Source organism: Penicillium mononematosum, assembly GCF_028829835.1.
Source record: "Penicillium mononematosum strain IBT 11891 chromosome Unknown utg000005l:1.0-9366267.0:1.0-9372171.0, whole genome shotgun sequence".
NCBI lineage: Eukaryota > Fungi > Ascomycota > Eurotiomycetes > Eurotiales > Aspergillaceae > Penicillium > Penicillium mononematosum.
In genome coordinates, this window is record NW_026643275.1 from 3,778,780 (window position 1) to 3,795,854 (window position 17,075).

The window sequence follows — 17,075 nt, forward strand, 5'->3', positions numbered from 1 at the left end:
TAATAAGAAAGTTGGGTGACGTTATGAGGCTGTGACCGTCATTTTGGATCCACACGATCCGCCTGATTTCCCCCTCCAACTCTCCAACTCCAACTGACCCAGCTCTCCAATACTTATTCCATTTTGATCCCACAATCTCTATTATTATTATAAGCCTCCCCTAGGACATGGCAAATTATTTCATCTTCTAGCTTCTGTCTAGCTTTTGTTGCGTTGAGCCCACATCGATCATCAATATCTCCGCATCCGACCAGACCATTTCTGTGTGTGGGCTCTGTACAGCTGTAGAAGCGTTAGCTTCCAGTCTAACACTTGACTTTCTACCTCAGTTCTCAACCTCTAAGGAATAGGGATCTTCGGACCTCCAAATTTCCACCATGGAGCCTACCGAGGTTCGACAGCGCAAGCCACCGACCACTAAGGATGCTGGGGAGCTCCAGAAGCTCTCGACCAAACCACCTTCCGAGCCCCGTCTCAAGCATGGCATTCCCATGCAGATACTTCGCTCGCTTCTGCTGATAACGTGGGCGGATTGCTGTATTCTGGCGATCTGTGTGACGCAACTAATCGGCTGCCCGCTGTATCTCATCAACAGATATTACTACTATTCATATATGGCATATACAAAACAATGTTTTGGGTTGGTTCTCGGTTCTGTCACCCAATGGAGCTCCCCGACGCTCTTCCGGGTCAGTGGTGATGCTAGCGTGCGTGGGCAAATCCATCTATCCAAAGATGGTTTGCTGGAGACGAGGTTCCCGGAGCGTCTCGTCATGATCTCAAACCACCAGGTATACACTGACTGGGTTTACCTCTGGTGGGTTGCATACACCAACCAGATGCATGGCCGCATCTTCATCATCTTGAAAGAGTCGCTTAAGTATATCCCTATTGTCGGCACGGGCATGATGTTCTACGGTTTTATCTTCATGGCTCGCAAGTGGATGTCCGACAAGCCAAGGCTCCAACATCGTTTGGATAAGCTGAAGACAGTCTACACCGGCTCCAACTCAGCTCGCCCACAGTACGATCCTATGTGGCTGCTAATCTTCCCCGAAGGGACAAACCTGTCCATCAATACCAAGAGACGCAGCGACATTTGGGGAGAGAAACAAGGGCTGCCTTCATTCAAGCACGTGATTCTTCCGCGGTCTACGGGTCTGTTCTTCTGTCTTCAGCAGTTGCGGGGAACCGTAGACTGGGTGTATGATTGCACCATGGCCTATGAAGGACCACCGTATGTTTTTTTTTCGCGTCTATCCCTTTTTCCTGCTACTAGAACGATACTCACAAGTTTGGCTATAGAAAGGGAAGCTATCCCGATAAATACTTCACTCTTCGCTCCACATACTTGCAAGGACGACCGCCGACCTCAGTCAACATGCATTGGAGACGCTTCCAGGTTTCAAAGATTCCTCTTGATGACCAGAAGGAGTTTGAGGAATGGCTGACAGCACGCTGGGCCGAGAAGGATCAACTTATGGATCAGTACTTCGAAACTGGCCGCTTCCCAACCGAGTTGGCCGGGTCGATCAAGGCTGACCATGCAGTAGATGGCCAACAGGCTGCTGCTTTGGCTGGATATGTCGAGTCCTATGGTAGCCTACATCACTGGAGTGAGCTTGGTCTTATCTTTGTGGTGCTGGTCAGTGTTGCTGTGCTCTGCAAATTTGTAACAAGCTGGATGCAGTGATGTGGATACCGTACCTAGATATTCAATTATTCAATCTAGTGAATGTGATTTCATTTAGTTGCTCTATATTATTTGGAAATCATTGAAAGTGGTCATTCGTTAGATCCAGAGATGAATGAATGCATTTAAATGCACTTTTTGTTCATTGTATGCAGTGTGGCGCTCTGTGGCAGTGCAGCCCAGCCACTGCGATCGTCCAATTCTCTCCTTCTCATCGCCGCGCTGTTAGTCTCCGAGAGTCACTTTTTCGCGTTTTCTCCAAATTCGAGGTCGCTAACCTCACCGGTCCTAATCCTGAAATCTCTTTGATGGACAACCTCGCTTGATCATGAGTTGAGGCTCCTACAATTCCATACCTACTCGCAAAGTGGCCTCATCCCTCCCGTCCCCGGACACACCATGGCGCCTCTTGAGAATGGCCAAACTAATGGCTTGAACGGTGATGCTGTACCTTCAGCTAGCCCATTGAACAACCTGCGCTTTTCCGACATCCCCGATGCTATCGACATTCCCGCATCCAGCTTCGACAGCGAAGTCGAAGTCAGCTTGCTCGAGCTCCCCGATGACCCGACTGAGCTTTGCACTCTCTTGGAAAATGAAAAAGCGGCCAAGAACTTCTGGGTGATCATTGCTCTCGCCTACGCCAAGCGAAAGCAGATCGACCATGCCATCGACATCTTGACTAAGGGTCTGGCCTCCGTCGCGCACGGGGCGACAAAGGAGAAACTCGGTCTGCTGGGCTGGATCTGCTGGATGCTGCTGCTAAAGAGCCGACATGCTCCTCGAGTTGCACCTGAAGGAGAACTATACTCGGAAGCCAAGACCAAAGATCACTACCTCCAACTTGCGACGTCGACGTTGAACGAGGCTTCCCGACTCAACCCGGCTTATCCTCCTCTCTTCCTGGCGCGTGGCGTCTTGTGTCTCCTCCGTGCATCCCTATACCCGCCCCGTGCCGTTCGTCCAGGTGCGGTTGATACCTCGGAAAGAGTCGAGTCGCTGCGGCAGGCTCTGAAATGTTTTGACGAGTCATCCAAAGCCTTTGGTGGCCGGAACATCATGGCTATTCTGGGACGTGCCCGCGCGCATTACATGCTCGGAAGATACGCAGATGCACTTGAAGGATACCAAAAGGCTCTGATCAAGATGCCTAACCTCACAGACCCTGATCCTCGTATTGGTCTAGGATGCTGCTTGTGGCAGCTGGGCTTCAAGGATCAAGCCAAGGTAGCTTGGGAGAGATCACTGTCTCTGGTATGTTAAGAAAAAAAAAATTCCTCTCAAGGCGGTTTCTTAAATAGCATGATAACTAACCTCCGTCGCTATGCAGAATCCCGAGTCCAAGGTTGCCAACGTTCTGCTCGCAGTTTACTACCTCCACGACAGCTCTCGCCGAGCCACCACCGACCCTATGTTCGGGTCAATGTACAAATTAGCAATGACTCAATACACCCAAAAGGCATTCAAACTGGACAAGGAATACCCGATGACCTGCTCCATGTTCGCCAGCTATTTCCTTCTCCGCAAACAATATCCCACCGTCGAGACATTGGCACGCAAAGCCATCGAGCACACGGATGTTATGTCTATTGCCAGTGACGGCTGGTACCTTCTCGGTCGCAAATCGCACTATGAAGGCGACAATGCCCGTGCTGCGGAGTTCTACAACCGTTCGGATCAAGCTCGTGGTGGGGTTGACAAAGGCTACCTTCCCGCCAAATTCGGCGCTGTGCAAATGCAGATCACGAACAAGGACTTTGATGGTGCCAAGTTCCGACTAGAGAAGATTGTTCAGCAGTCGAAAAATCCAGAGGCGATGACCCTCCTTGCTGCTATTCACGCGGAAGAAGTCTTTGCTGCTCAGAAGTCAGGCAGCAAGGAAGACAAGTCGACTGAGACAAAGCGAGCCATCACTCTGCTTGAGTCGGTGCGCTCTATGTGGAAGGATGAGAAGCAAAATATCTCTCCCGACGAATCGGTTCTTGTTTACCTTTCCCGCCTCTACGAGGGCACGGCTCCAGATAAGAGCATGCAGTGCCTGACCCAACTGGAACAGATCCAGATTGCTGAAATCCCTGAGGATGCTCGACCTGATATCGAGGACCAGGAGAAGATGAACGCTGCTCTTAGGGAGAGTCTCCCACCGCAGCTCCTCAACAATATGGGCTGCTTCCTATACCAGAACGACAAGATCGCACTGGCTCGTGGGTTGTTCCAGTCTGCCCTCAATGCCTGTGTGCAATCCAAAGAAAAAGAGGATGGCACCGATACCGATGCGCTCGTCACCACAATCAGCTACAACCTTGGACGGACTTACGAGGCAGCCGACATGTGGGACGAAGCCAAGAAAGTCTACGAAGGTCTTCTGGAGCGTCATGCTGACTACACGGAAGCTAATGCACGCCTGACATATATTGCCCTTCGCCAGAGCCCTACCGACGAGGGCCCTAAGAAGATTGGCAAGCTTTACGAAGCGGAAAGCACAAATCTGGAAGTTCGGTCGCTCTACGGATGGTACCTTAGCAAGGCGAAGAAACGAGTCGCCAACCTTGCTGAAGATAGCGAGCAACGTCATTTCAAGCACACATTGCAGTACTATGACAAGCACGATCGCTACGCGTTGACTGGAATGGGCAATGTGCATCTCCTCGCCGCCCGTGACATGCGTCGTGACACAGACCAAGAAAAAGAAAAACGTCGCAAGATTTATCAGCGTGCTGTGGAGTTCTTTGACAAGGCTCTCCAACTGGACCCCAAGAACGCATATGCCGCTCAGGGTATTGCCATCGCCTTGGTCGATGACAGGAAAGACCACAGCTCTGCTGTGCAAATTTTGTCCAAGATTCGGGATACGATTAAGGACCCCAGCGTCTACCTCAACTTAGGACATGTCTTCGCTGAGCTTCGCCAGTTCTCGCGGTCAATCGAACACTACGAGACTGCCTTGTCAAAGGATCGCCAGCGCGATGTGCAAATCTTAGCTTGTCTTGGTCGTGTATGGTGGCTACGGGGCAAGCAGGAGGCAAACTTGGCCGCAATGAAGACAGCACTGGACTACGCCACACGCGCGCGCGATATTGCTGCGGATCAACTCCACCTGCAGTTCAACGTTGCTTTCGTGCAGAACCAAATCGCCTCGCTCGCATACGGTCTACAGCCCACCCAGAAGACGCTCCAAGATGTCCAAGAGGCAGCGGAGGGCCTCAAGGAAGCCATCGAAACCTTCGAGCGTCTTTCCAAGGAGAAGAACCCGCCCTACCCCAGCGCCGCGTTGGAGCAACGAGCCAATATGGGTCGCACAATCAGTAAGCAGCTTGACCGAGCCATGCAGAGCCAGAAGGAGTACGAAGAGAAGAATGCCGCGAAGCTCCAGCAAGCCCGTGAAGCCCGCGAAGCAGCCGCGCGGGTCCGGGAAGAGGAACTGCGCAAGGCCCAAGAGGTTGAGATGGAGCGCAAGAAGCGCATCGCCGAGGAACGCGCTCAGATGGTTGAAGAGGTGCAACGGCACGCCTTACAGCGCGCTGAAGAGGAGCGCGCTCGCGAGGAGGCCGAATTGACTCATGACTCTGAGACCGGTGAGCGGGTCAAGCGCAAGAAGAAGCCTGCCAGCAAGCGCAAGAAGAAGGGCGGGGACGATTTCATTGCGGATGAAGGTGAAGGCGAAGCTGCGCACAGCGCGGCCGAGAGTGAGGGCGAGGCGCCCAAGAAGCGGCGCCGCTTGGGACGCCGGTCGGGCGGGAAGGCTCAGGCCGAGAAGCCCGAGAAGCCTGGCAAGTACAAGAGCAGCGAGATGGTTGTCGACTCTGATGACGAAGACGCTGCTAAGTCTGCTGGCGAAGACAAGGATGATCTGTTTGGCGACGACGAGGAGCCGGCTGAAGAAGCTGCCCCACGCCGTCGTGGCAAGGCTTCTCGTCGTATTGCTGATGATGACGAGGATGAGGACGAGGAAGAGGAAGTGCAGCAAGAAGTGCAAGCCGAGAAGTCTGTCCATGAAGATGACAAAGATGACGACCTGTTCGGCGAGGAGCCTTCGAAGACTACCGAGGACACGGAGATGCAGGAGTGAATTATGCCACATTACAACTACTTTTTTCTGTTACTCTTCAAAGTTCTATTTTCCATTTTTCTCATCCAGGCGTCTGGTAAGGGGCCATCTACTGCAATTGATACATTTCCCCCCTTGTGCTTCAAGGCATATGTACTTATTAGCCTCGATCGTTATCAGTCTTCAATGAAATCAAAAAGAACACCTGTGCATTGTTCGAACAAGACCATTGAAATAAATAAAAATACCATACCAAGCCCTTCGTACATATGTAGCCACTAAGGTAAAGCTGATATGTAAACGCCACAAGGAACGGCCAAATACCGGCGTTTACAGATCTTGGAAGCCTCAGTAAGAAAGGAAACCCCTAATTCACTGCGCAACTAACTCCAAAAGGAAGTCGAGCGGAAGAAATAAATTAAAAAGGAACAACGCCAGGCCCAAGCGCAGCGCACTTGCATTGAATTAATCTATAGAAATGTAATTCTATATTCCCGACGGAGCAGAACGAATCTGCTCAGGGCTGATCTCCCTATGTTGTAAACGGAACTCCGCTGGAGATAATCCTTACCTAGCAGATGGCTCGGTACGGAGGAATCTCAGACATGGCTTGCGCGGGCCCCAGAAATGTTGGATTTAAACGTGTGGTCACTGGTGGGATAGACCCCTGCCACCCTACGGAGCACCGAGGAGCTACTCCATATTCGTCTAGCTGCTTGGCTAGTGAATTAAACTGCCCCATGTAACTGGATCTGGTAGTAGGTGTATGCACTCCCGGAGGATTGGAGGGGCTGTGTCTTATGCTGCGTCAGCGTTGGATTGGGGGGCTACCTATTATCTCGTGTAATAGGGCATGTTTTTGGTAGGAGCTTTTACTCTGTGCGTCTGGGCAAGGTTTCTGTACTCTTTACGGAAGAACGGAGTACAATAGACTCCGTACTAACTTTGGATATCTACTCTGATGATCGGTGGAGGATGAAGTAGATCTCACCTTGGAATTGACAATTTCGCACTCCGTACCCCGTACAATCCCAGGCTGCACACCGAATTGCTTACCCTGGTCAAAGTTCATGATCCTAGGAAAGTAACACGTAACCAGAGGAGACCCTAACATACCATCCAAAGCCGCTATATCGACATGTGAAATGGATACCACCTAACGCCCCAGCCGGTGGGACCCGCAGGAAGACGGAATATACTTTTTTGGTAGGAGTAGGAACGAGCTTCTAAAGTTAAGACAAATCTCGCACATACATACTTCGTACGTTCTAGTAGAATTCGATGGGCGGAGATCGGGCTGTTACGGATGAGAAATAACTTTATTTTTGTTAAGCTTGGAAGGTTCCATGGATTTTCTTGACCTTAGTCAGGCTCTTACTGATATGTTGATGCTACCTACCTACCTAGGTAGGTAGGTAGGTAGGATGTTAGCATACCCAAATGTAGCTCATGAGCTTTAAAAGAAATCTCTCCTGTGGCTCAATTTTTATCAAACCCCCATTCTTCTCGAGAAAAACAAAAGCAAAGTAACCCCTAAATATAGAGAGATTCCAGGTGCGTAGCATCGAGTTCACCGATGATATCAACCGCAGGCAGCATTCTGTGGTTCACCGCCCAAAAAGTTAAGGATCGTCAACAAACTACAATCAACGTATCATTTCTCTCCAACCCTATTATTGTCTACCTCGATCACGGTATACCTCTATGCGGAACACAAGGCCAGTTCCTAAGACCTTTGCCATCTCCATTCTCTCCACTACCAATCCGTAAGCCCCATTGGGCATCCACTTCATCGGAATTACGCATATGTCATAGATCAAGGTCTACTTCTATACTGCCCAGCCAAGTAGAACACAATCCAAGCCGACGCTTAAGTTCGTAGAGCACGTCAACTATCATGCTGCAAACATCTATCTAGAGATCAGGCATGAGAGTACAATATGTACTTAAACGACCTAGTCATCTCCCCAGGGATGTCACTAGCCAGTTTCTTTTCTTACCTATATCCACCAGTTAAGGACAGTCTAATTCAAGCGCACCCCTTCTCCTATCCAGTGAGTATATACCTATACCGTTCTGGAACCTAGCTCAAGCAGTCAGTTGTCTAACAACGACTCCAGTTTGAACCAATATCAAAATGCGTTACGCTCTCATCGCTCCCGTCCTTTTGGCGGTCACGGCACTCGCTGTCCCTGTCCCCAACCAGGGTGATGTTAGTGTTGCCAAGCGTGATGTTGGAGATGGCATTGATGCCGCTGCCGATGCCAACGTTAGCGGTGATGTGAGCGCCGATGTCAAGCGTGATGGCGGAGATGGCATTGATGCCGCTGCCGATGCCAACGTTAGCGGTGATGTGAGCGCCGATGTCAAGCGTGATGGCGGAGATGGCATTGATGCCGATGTCGATGCCGACGCCGACGTTAGCGCCGATGCGGCTGTGGATGTCTAAGAGTGGTGCAGCGGTGGTCACGGCGGCGGTCGTGGTGGGGATGACTCCGGCTCTGATGTCGTCGTCAATGTCGGCGGCGTAGAGACCGGAGTCGCCAAGTGAAGTAACAACGACTTGCCTATAGAGGTGGCCATCATCTCAACGAGGAGGCCACCGGAATGGTCAAGTTCTGAGGATCTAGTTGGTAACAAGGAGGCAGATACCACAACCTCGAACGAGCTATCTAGGTCTTATGATATAATTGTGGCATTCCACACTTTATCTCAAGCAACCTTGGAAAGCTTACGTGCAACTTAGAATTTGGTGGACTGCTAAATTTTGGTCTCGAAAGACAAAGAATTGGTTATGGATTTGCCTTAATATCGCTCTAGTCTTAATGAGCTTTAATGCCTGAAAACCAAAAATGTAGGCTTCAATATTTCAATACTCCCACATTTTCAATACTTTGAATATGCTGTATACAGTAGAGGGTAGTACACAAAGGAAGAAAGATAATCGACTATTTCCAATAGTCTACCATTTGTTTGTCTGTTATTTGGTTCATTCCGAAGTGCCCAAACTAGGAAGTCCCGTGTATCGCAAATATGCCTTCAGAATGAAAGGAGCCCCCTGTATGTAGTACCATCAACAGCTAATCCTGCCACGCCTTATTATGCACTTGAATTAACGTCCATGTCAGGTTACATTGGGATCTTAACCTGGGTCGTTGCACATGGTAGCATTTAATATTGATACATTGATACCCCCCCTATATCTAGGGAGTAATGGACTGAAATATGGTTTAAAGGATTCAGCCTCAGTAACATGGCGGATATCAATCGCCCCTATAACTAGTTACCTAACTTAGTTAACCAACTACTAGTTACAATATTAGACTGATCCATTCTCCACAGGATAGTTCCAACGGGCGCATACATATGTACTTTACCCAGATAGGCGACCGTTGGATCGTGCCCGGGCTAAGAGGATAGCGCGTTACGCGACATTAAACTACAATTTACGGTCACCGTCCAGCGGGAAAATGACGGGATACAGTTGCAATTGACTTTGAAGATACGGAGTACGGAGTCGTCCGTACATAACTACCGGCGTCGGGGACCAGCTTCTTGTTTCAGGGGAATTAGATCTGTCGATCCTCGGGAAGCATGAAGAGGAACGTGTTCGTGATAGGCGAACCATGTGAATGAAGATGGGGAAGAACCTTGGAATTATTGTTTTGCCGAATCCTCCCAATTCCCTCCTCTTCTAGAATGTGTCCCTTCAAACCTTATGTCGCGCTACTCGACATCGTAGTCGTACTACCTGTCTTTGCTATACCTATAATCATACCTAACTATACGGAGTACGGAGTATACAGTTATACTATCCTACTATTTATCCACATTGTCTACTTTTTGAGGCCTCGATCCATCTTAAAATTGGATTTCCATTATACTAGGACGGAATCCTACTGTATTTGATCCCTTCGTTTCAAAAATGTAACCGAAAAAGCAAAGTAGAGATCTGACAGCCGACGACACTCCAATCTCGGGGCATATTCCTCACACAGATCTCAGCTGAGGAAGAACACCGAGGACCGCTTGGGCCTATGATATAGACACGTACTCGGACTCCGTACAGTGCTCGATGACGATCATCATGGACGCGAAACGCGAACGGCCGGAGGTGGGGCACGTGCTTCTTGGTTGAACCTCCTGAAAAGGGATAATAGTACGAAAGTAGTGGACAGAGTACTCCGTACAACATCGACAGTTACATAAGGAATTAAGAATATCAAGTCCACGCAGGTACGATACGCACAATGTAGGAACAGTACTCCGTACGTGTTCTAGACTACGAGATCATCGGGAGTCCACTTTACACTACAATACACACTACAACTAGCGGTATATTGTACTCGGAAATAGAATGAGACCTTTTTTTTGCCTTTCCCCCTCGGGCTTCTCCCTTGTTTCGGATCGTGCTAGCTGCAGGCTTAGGTCCACTTCCACACCAGATAGGAAGCTGGTTGTTGACTATAGAACTACGCAAGTGAATATTAGAATATGTGTGTGACGAGTCACCACAACGATAAAAGGTAATTATGTGCAACAATAACAAGCACGAATTGCATCAAAATCAATTCTATTTAGTACTACTTCCAGGGTGATAATATGCACATACCAGGCACAATGGATATACCCCGCTCCGAGACAATGCAACTCTCCGACAGGTAAAATGTAAGGATGCGGTGACTCCCAGATGCTCACATTCTTCAGCTTCATCTTGCATCCCCGACGCAGTGTGAAGTTTGCATGTAGTCTGATATATTTTGCTTTTTCTTTAATTAACAAGAAGGGCTCGCTCTCAATTCGCATGAGATAGGAGGCCGGCAGTCCCCGAGGCTTGGACTAAGCGAACAGCCCCTACAGCTGCGTAGGATCACAGGAACAAACTTGCATGGAGATCCTTGCCTGTCCACCTTTTTTACAGGGATGTCTAGGTCGAACTAGAGGAACTGGAGAAATGCCGGAGCACATGTATACCTAGGCTATAATACCATTCTAAAATTGCCTCTATAATAATGTTATTATGGACTTCAAGTTTGGACCCCACTGCCGAATACCGAAAGTAGATTGCGATCTGTGACTGGGCTCTGTTTCACAAGCCCTATGTTTTCAAACTAGAATCAGTTTTAGGGCCGGATCCCTTGATGAAAACCGTTGAACCGAGGCTCCGCTATACGCGGGGAAGGGAAGAGGCGTTTCTGTCAGGTTTCAGACCTCACGCAAGGCATTCTAGGAGGAAAGAGGAAAGGGGAAAGGGGAAAGGGAATATTATTCGGACACAAAGAATCTAATAAATCAGAAACAGAGATAATATGTACCATATGTATGTATACTACGTTGCAAGGAAAGGGAAAACACATCCAAGGTTCCAGTGTGCGCCCCGACTTATCACGATAAGGGCTTGTCTCTCTCCACTCAAGCCTGGACTCCTAACGTTGCTACCTTGGTATGTATGGAGTAAGGAATTATTAAGTGTACAATATACAACATACAATATGGAACTGTTTCAATATTGTCATTGGATATTCAAATGAATATCTTGGCCAATGGAATTGACTTATACAATAACATGCATATGGAGTATTGTAGTAGGAACAAAATTTATAAGCCAGATCGCGTATATGCGTATATCGTGTGCCCAGCTCCCCCTCTCTCCCGTGTCCACGGGTCAAAGCTAACGGTGAACCTTGGAACCTTAGAACCTTGGGTAAGGAAAAATACAAAAGAATAAATAAATATTCAAAACGGGGCGTATCGGAAGGCTGATACTTGCTCAACTAGGAATAGCTTATTTTACTTTTCCCCATATGTGGGTCTCCAGCACGTTCAGGACCAACCCCCTGGCTCGATACATATGCCACTAAGGCAGTTAGGTATCGGCTCCCTGACACTGGGAATTCCCGAATTTCTTTACATGGGGATGTTTGAGGTACGTACCTTGGTTACTATCCCGTGTGTATATTGTATTTGCTTTATTTCTTTGGTTCTCATTTTTTGGTTTGTTTGTGTGTGGAATATGATCAATATGATCAATAGAAAAAAACCAATCAAGCCGGCAGAGTGCATGGTATAACCGCTCTAATTCAAACAAAGAGAGAGGAACAAATAGATCTAGCAGAAATAACACAGATATACAATATAGGAGATGGCTATAACATCATATACTAATAATGGAAAAAAAAAAAGAAAAAGAAAAGTAAATACCATAAATACCCCTGAACGCGGCTCCACCACCGCTCCGTGTCATGTATTGCCCCCGTCATCGAGTATTCTATTAATTTATTATAATCGGCACGACCTCTTTCTGTTCCACTCGAGAACCGTTCCTTTCCACTTTCGCTCCTTTGTGTTGTAGGTGGCGGAGATCTCCAGATTTCATCTTATCATGGTGTAGTTTCTTTCATTCACTTCCCACCATGTCGACCTTTCCACCCCCAATGGCTAAAGCCTGGGACAACGACGACGGCAGTGACCGTCCGTCCACGAACTCGTCCAACGAGCACCCAGAACATGCCGCACATATCCGCTCCAGGTCCACTGCCCACGCTCACAGCCCCAAGCGTCTGTCCGTCTTTAGCGGTCGTTCAAGAAGCAATACCACTACCTCAACATCTTCACGCCGGTCACCGGGTTCTTCTATGACATCGACAGATAGTTCAATTGCCTCTGACGAGCGAGCCGGTTCGTCATTGGGACTCCGCTCCGATAAGCAGGACAAGCCGTCCCGGTCCTTTTTGGCGCGGGGAAGCCGCATCCTGCGTCGACAGGGTAGCAAGATCAACATCGTCGCCACGCTGGACGAGGAAGATGAGGCAGATCGTGAGAAGGCACGGCCTGAGAGAGAAATGTTTGGCCGTCGCGCCCGCCATGCCGATCACAGTAAGTGCCAGCCAGCTACTGACAGCTGAAATTGTGGACTCAATTGACCCTCGACAATTGATATAGGCGAGCGTTTGAAAAGCATCATTTCGGATCCTTTTGACTTCCATCACTTGACTCATACCAACCCCTCGCAGTTCCAATCTTTGGATCAAACACGCGAGAATGATCTCGTCACTGAGTTCTCGGCCATCCGAGCATCTCAACGGCCCCAGACCGATCTTAAAGGTATCCGCGCTGAGGACATTCATTTCCGCAATTTCTCCAGTGATGACTTGGGCTCGCTTGGAACTGCCACCACGGTGGATGTGCCCAGTATAAGCCCGCCGGCTTCCCCAAAAACACGCCAGTACCCCGCACACCACGCACGCAGAGAGTCTCGCGTCAATGAGAACTTCTCGCGGCCAGTCTCCAGATATCCCCGATCCTGTCCCACCACTCCCCCACCTCCTGCTGTGCCGGAGACTCCCCCGCCTGAGACTGATGAACCGGCACCCCGTGCCATTGACGAGATCCTGGGCTTGTCCACTGCGATGACGTACCCAGATCTTCAATCGGTGCAGCCAACCCGGTTTTTCAGCCCCGAGCCTGCGGACAACAGCGCCAGGACCTCGTCCATGAGCAGCCACTATGATTTGGAAGATGTCCCCGAGGAAGAGGAAGGAACCCGGTATTGGGAAAGCCCCGAGTCCAGCATGGGATGCCCCCATTCTCGCACAACTTCTCAGGCCAGCCAACCTCCAGCCAATGCGCAGTCACGCAGCACCAGCGAGCGCAAAGCTCCAATGTCGATCTATGTGGCCGAGGAGCTTTCTAGGAAGTTCTCTGAGGCGATGGGCTCGCCGACTCTCCCTCAACCTCCTCACGACACAGACACTCCTCGCGCCCAGGTGGAGGTCACACCACCCGAGCCGATCGCCAGCCTGCACCAATTCTCATACGAGGATGAACTGTATGACTCATGGGACGCAGATATCGACTACTGCTATGAGCACGCAGCCGAGTCCACTTCCAACTTCGATTGGACTCGCACATCCCTGGACGAAGCACGCCCTCAAGTCGGTATAGCCTGCAGCAATGGTCCCTGGCTCGCCCCCAAAGACCCGACAGCTCCAGCCGAGCCCACTGAGCACCTCCGCCCTCGCGACCCCAGACCTGGACCCCAGCCCAGCCCAGTCGATGCCCTCCCACTTAGCCCCTACCCCCTCAACCACAGACTATGAGCAGGATTTCATCGCGCGGGGCGCAGACTACTTCCATCCCGTCAGTTCCTCGATCCTCCCGTCAATGGGAAAACAAATCTCCCACGAACCATTGTACGAGGAGTACATGACGACTGATGGCGAATCAGACCGCCACTTCCCCTTCGCGCAGGGTATGATGGGCCCCATCTCCCCACGCAGCAGCTTCTCGCCGATAAGCAAATGCAACTCTCAGGAGAGCCTGATGCTCTCTCGCGCAGCCTCCATCGTGCGCAAGCACCGCTCCTCCGTCTCGACGACGAACAGTGTCCCAGAGCTCGTCCACAGCTTGTCCAGCAGCCGCGAGCTCATGCCAACTGACCGCATGACAGCCGCCGAGGCACTCACGCGCCCTGCGTCGTCCTCCCACCACCGCCAGACCAAGAGTCTCGCCGAGGCGCACTTCCTCCAGAGTGGCAGCAGCACGAGTCTCGAGGGCCCAGATCTCACCGTGTCGGTTCATGACCGCGCCAAGTCCATTTCGGAGGTCGAGTCCCAGCCCACAAAATTCGAGGCTCCTTTGCCTCCTGTCCCTGTCAGAAACCCGAACCGGAGGAAGGCTCGCTCACCATCTTACTCTCTCTTCCCCACAACCGCTCATTGAGTCACTATCGTTCTCATCAACCCCCTATGCTGTGTTGATCTTTCCTCTTTTTTTTCTTTTTTCACCCCCTTGCATACCTATCTATCTCACATCTCTCGCTTTGTCATCCGATAGACCTCCCTCAACCATCTCTCAACGAGTCCACGATCTGTATTCTCCTTGTGTCTGTTTTATGTTTAACTTGTCTTGTCTTTGCCTGTGAGCCATATCTTTTTTCCTTGTTACGTTCTGTTATGCGTGTTTCAGCTGTTGTCAATCTTTCACCTCGATGCATTTCTCAGCGATAGCGATTTTTACTGGCCTGGTGTCTTGGAAGGGCGATTTGGGAAAAGAGAAAAAGAGGAAAAAGGAAAAGGATTTTCTGGAGGAAATTTGGAATTCGTTTTGGGTCATTCGCTAGTCTCTGGTTTTCTTTTGCCTTGTTATAGACTTTGATTCTTATAGAGGAGCTGATCTGCTCCAATACCATTCGTTGGCATGACTTTGACAGTATAGGGTGTAGAGATGAAGAACATGTGTAGCTTACAATCCTCTCTATTGTTATAGGCCTTTGTTCTACAGGATCAGTAGACTATATACCTTGAATCAAAATCTGTTACGGAGTAGAAGATATTGCCCTCAGTACAAGGAAATTTAGTTGCACCTGCAACTTTGTGTCTCCAGGGCTGTTGGTTCCGCTCAGCTAAGATGGAAGGCATGGAAGAAGACATCTTAAGAATGTGGGTTTAAAAGATATTAGAAATGCAGATGACAGGCCAGTCAAGTAGGCACATCTTGCTTGTGAGATAAAAATGATATGAAAGTCACTTGATACAAAACATCTTCGAGCAGCAAATATGACATGTCCTTCTGTTTTATCTGCCTCATTGCCAAAACCGACGCCATACATATACCAACCAAATTTCACGAACGCACAGCTGCCCCATTCCACAGAGCCCATGAACGAGGCCAACTGCGGGGTCCTGGTACCATCACGGTTTGATACCTCTCATTTTCGAGGTAAGAGAGATTGTGAGAAGTCAAGTCATCGAGCGAGGTATCGGTAAGGGTCTCGAATGTATGTCGAGGACTCGAGGTCATGTATTTCGAGTCCAGTTTGCAAACCGACTCTTCCCACTCAGTCCACGCGTGAACCCTCCATTGGGGATCATCTAAGCTGAGACCGGGCCCAAGATCGATGTATCTGGTCATCACCATTGTGACATGACCACTTGGTCGGTTTTCAAACAATTCAATCTCCCAGTCGGTGTTGCAATCGTTGCAGTTCGAATACTCGTGAGTCAATACGTCTCGAGGAATAGACTGCATCCACAGCGTTTTCTGTTTGTGTTTGCAAATCGGGAGGACTGCAAAATAGTTCTTCTCCACCTCATCATAGTATTCGTCGTCGCGTAGTAGCCGCATGTCTTTCATTGACAAGACATTCTGAATTCGCAAATACAGACTCGGTGCCTTGGGGCATATCTGTGCCTCAGCGGAGAACAGAGTAGTCGGTCTGAGGACCCTGTCTCCTTCCTCGAAACCGTCATTTGTCACTTCGGTGAAGGATAGCGCATCTGTGCTAATGCCGTATTGAGAACTGCTATAGAATCGTCTCATAGCGAGTTGAAGATGAGAAAAGTGAAATGTATAAGTGTGTACACTGGACCCGTCATGGAGATCTATCCATGAACGGCCACATGTACTATAGCTAGGCCTAAGCGCAGGGCAGTCAATGCGAGGCGGGTAGGTATGCGTCGAGTATGATAACTCCAAGGGCTCTGATATACTGCCTAAATCATGAAGAACTAAGCAGTCATCGCAAGTTAAGTATCGTGGGTGGTCACGTTCGAGCCGACGTAAGAAAGACAGCCGGGCCTTTCGTTCCAGGTATCGGCGCTTTTTCCACCTCCGGAATATTGCGAGCAATCGACGGTTGCAAAGAGAGAGGCAATAGATATCCTCAAGTGGAGAAAAATCTGCTATCGATAGCACTAGCTCAACAGGAAAGGCGTCTAGTAAATCCAGTACTGGAGCTTTCAAGATAGGATAGGTAACAAAGGTGGGTTTAATGTACTGGTGTATATCACCGACCCAGGAAGAAGATTTAATAGGAATGGCCTTGGGAGCTTGCCCAATACTAATGGGGTTTCCTTTCATCGAAACCAACATCGTGTATAGTATACCTATATAGGTAATGATAGTAACTCAGATGAACTAAATAATATTAGCAGAATTAGAAGATGTAAAATGGCAGAAGAGATTTCTAATGTTGCAGGGAATTGATAACTCACGGTATGAGTAAAGATGATGAGTGTGTAGTCCCAAAGAGGCTTAACACGAATATGAAGGCTACCTTGGAACTCTATCAATATGTGTCTATGTGTACCTAGGTATGTACCTGGAAGATTTTATGGATATATCCAAGGCTAGATCTAGGTACTTGAATAAGAATCTACGTTTCATACATCTTTCTGACGTGGACAGAGGGTCGGGTTCCGACATATCGAAAGGGAGACATGCTTTTACATACACTAAGCTTGAAAGCAAGAATGGCCCATCATGTCTACGTAATCATAAGGTCTAACCTTGGAAATATTGACCCTATCTACCTACGGTAGCTTATAACATGAT

The 17,075-nt window shown here is 49.1% G+C and overlaps 5 protein-coding genes across 5 annotated transcripts; 4 read left to right on the forward strand and 1 right to left on the reverse strand.

The window, feature by feature from the left end:
• Window positions 1-377: 377 nt before the first annotated feature.
• Window positions 378-1,693, forward strand: N7519_009559 (lysophospholipid acyltransferase family protein; the record flags this gene model as incomplete). Its single annotated transcript, XM_057296332.1, has 2 exons — window positions 378-1,237; window positions 1,306-1,693. The coding sequence occupies 2 exons, from the start codon at window positions 378-380 to the stop codon at window positions 1,691-1,693; spliced, it is 1,248 nt and encodes a 415-aa protein (XP_057144214.1).
• A 399-nt stretch (window positions 1,694-2,092) lies between these two features.
• Window positions 2,093-5,762, forward strand: N7519_009560 (putative RNA polymerase II transcription elongation factor (Ctr9); the record flags this gene model as incomplete). Its single annotated transcript, XM_057296333.1, has 2 exons — window positions 2,093-2,947; window positions 3,024-5,762. 2 exons carry the CDS (start codon window positions 2,093-2,095, stop codon window positions 5,760-5,762), a joined length of 3,594 nt encoding a protein of 1,197 aa, XP_057144215.1.
• Window positions 5,763-7,878: 2,116 nt separating this feature from the next.
• N7519_009561 (uncharacterized protein) lies at window positions 7,879-8,190 on the forward strand (the record flags this gene model as incomplete). The annotated part of the gene is made up of 1 exon (XM_057296334.1): window positions 7,879-8,190. One exon carries the CDS (start codon window positions 7,879-7,881, stop codon window positions 8,188-8,190), a length of 312 nt encoding a protein of 103 aa, XP_057144216.1.
• Window positions 8,191-12,154: 3,964 nt separating this feature from the next.
• N7519_009562 (uncharacterized protein) lies at window positions 12,155-14,462 on the forward strand (the record flags this gene model as incomplete). The annotated part of the gene is given in 3 exon segments (XM_057296335.1): window positions 12,155-12,617; window positions 12,684-13,675; window positions 13,686-14,462. The coding sequence occupies 3 exon segments, from the start codon at window positions 12,155-12,157 to the stop codon at window positions 14,460-14,462; spliced, it is 2,232 nt and encodes a 743-aa protein (XP_057144217.1).
• Window positions 14,463-15,365: 903 nt separating this feature from the next.
• N7519_009563 (uncharacterized protein) lies at window positions 15,366-16,061 on the reverse strand (the record flags this gene model as incomplete). The annotated part of the gene is made up of 1 exon (XM_057296336.1): window positions 15,366-16,061. The coding sequence occupies one exon, from the start codon at window positions 16,059-16,061 to the stop codon at window positions 15,366-15,368; it is 696 nt and encodes a 231-aa protein (XP_057144218.1).
• Window positions 16,062-17,075: the final 1,014 nt, after the last annotated feature.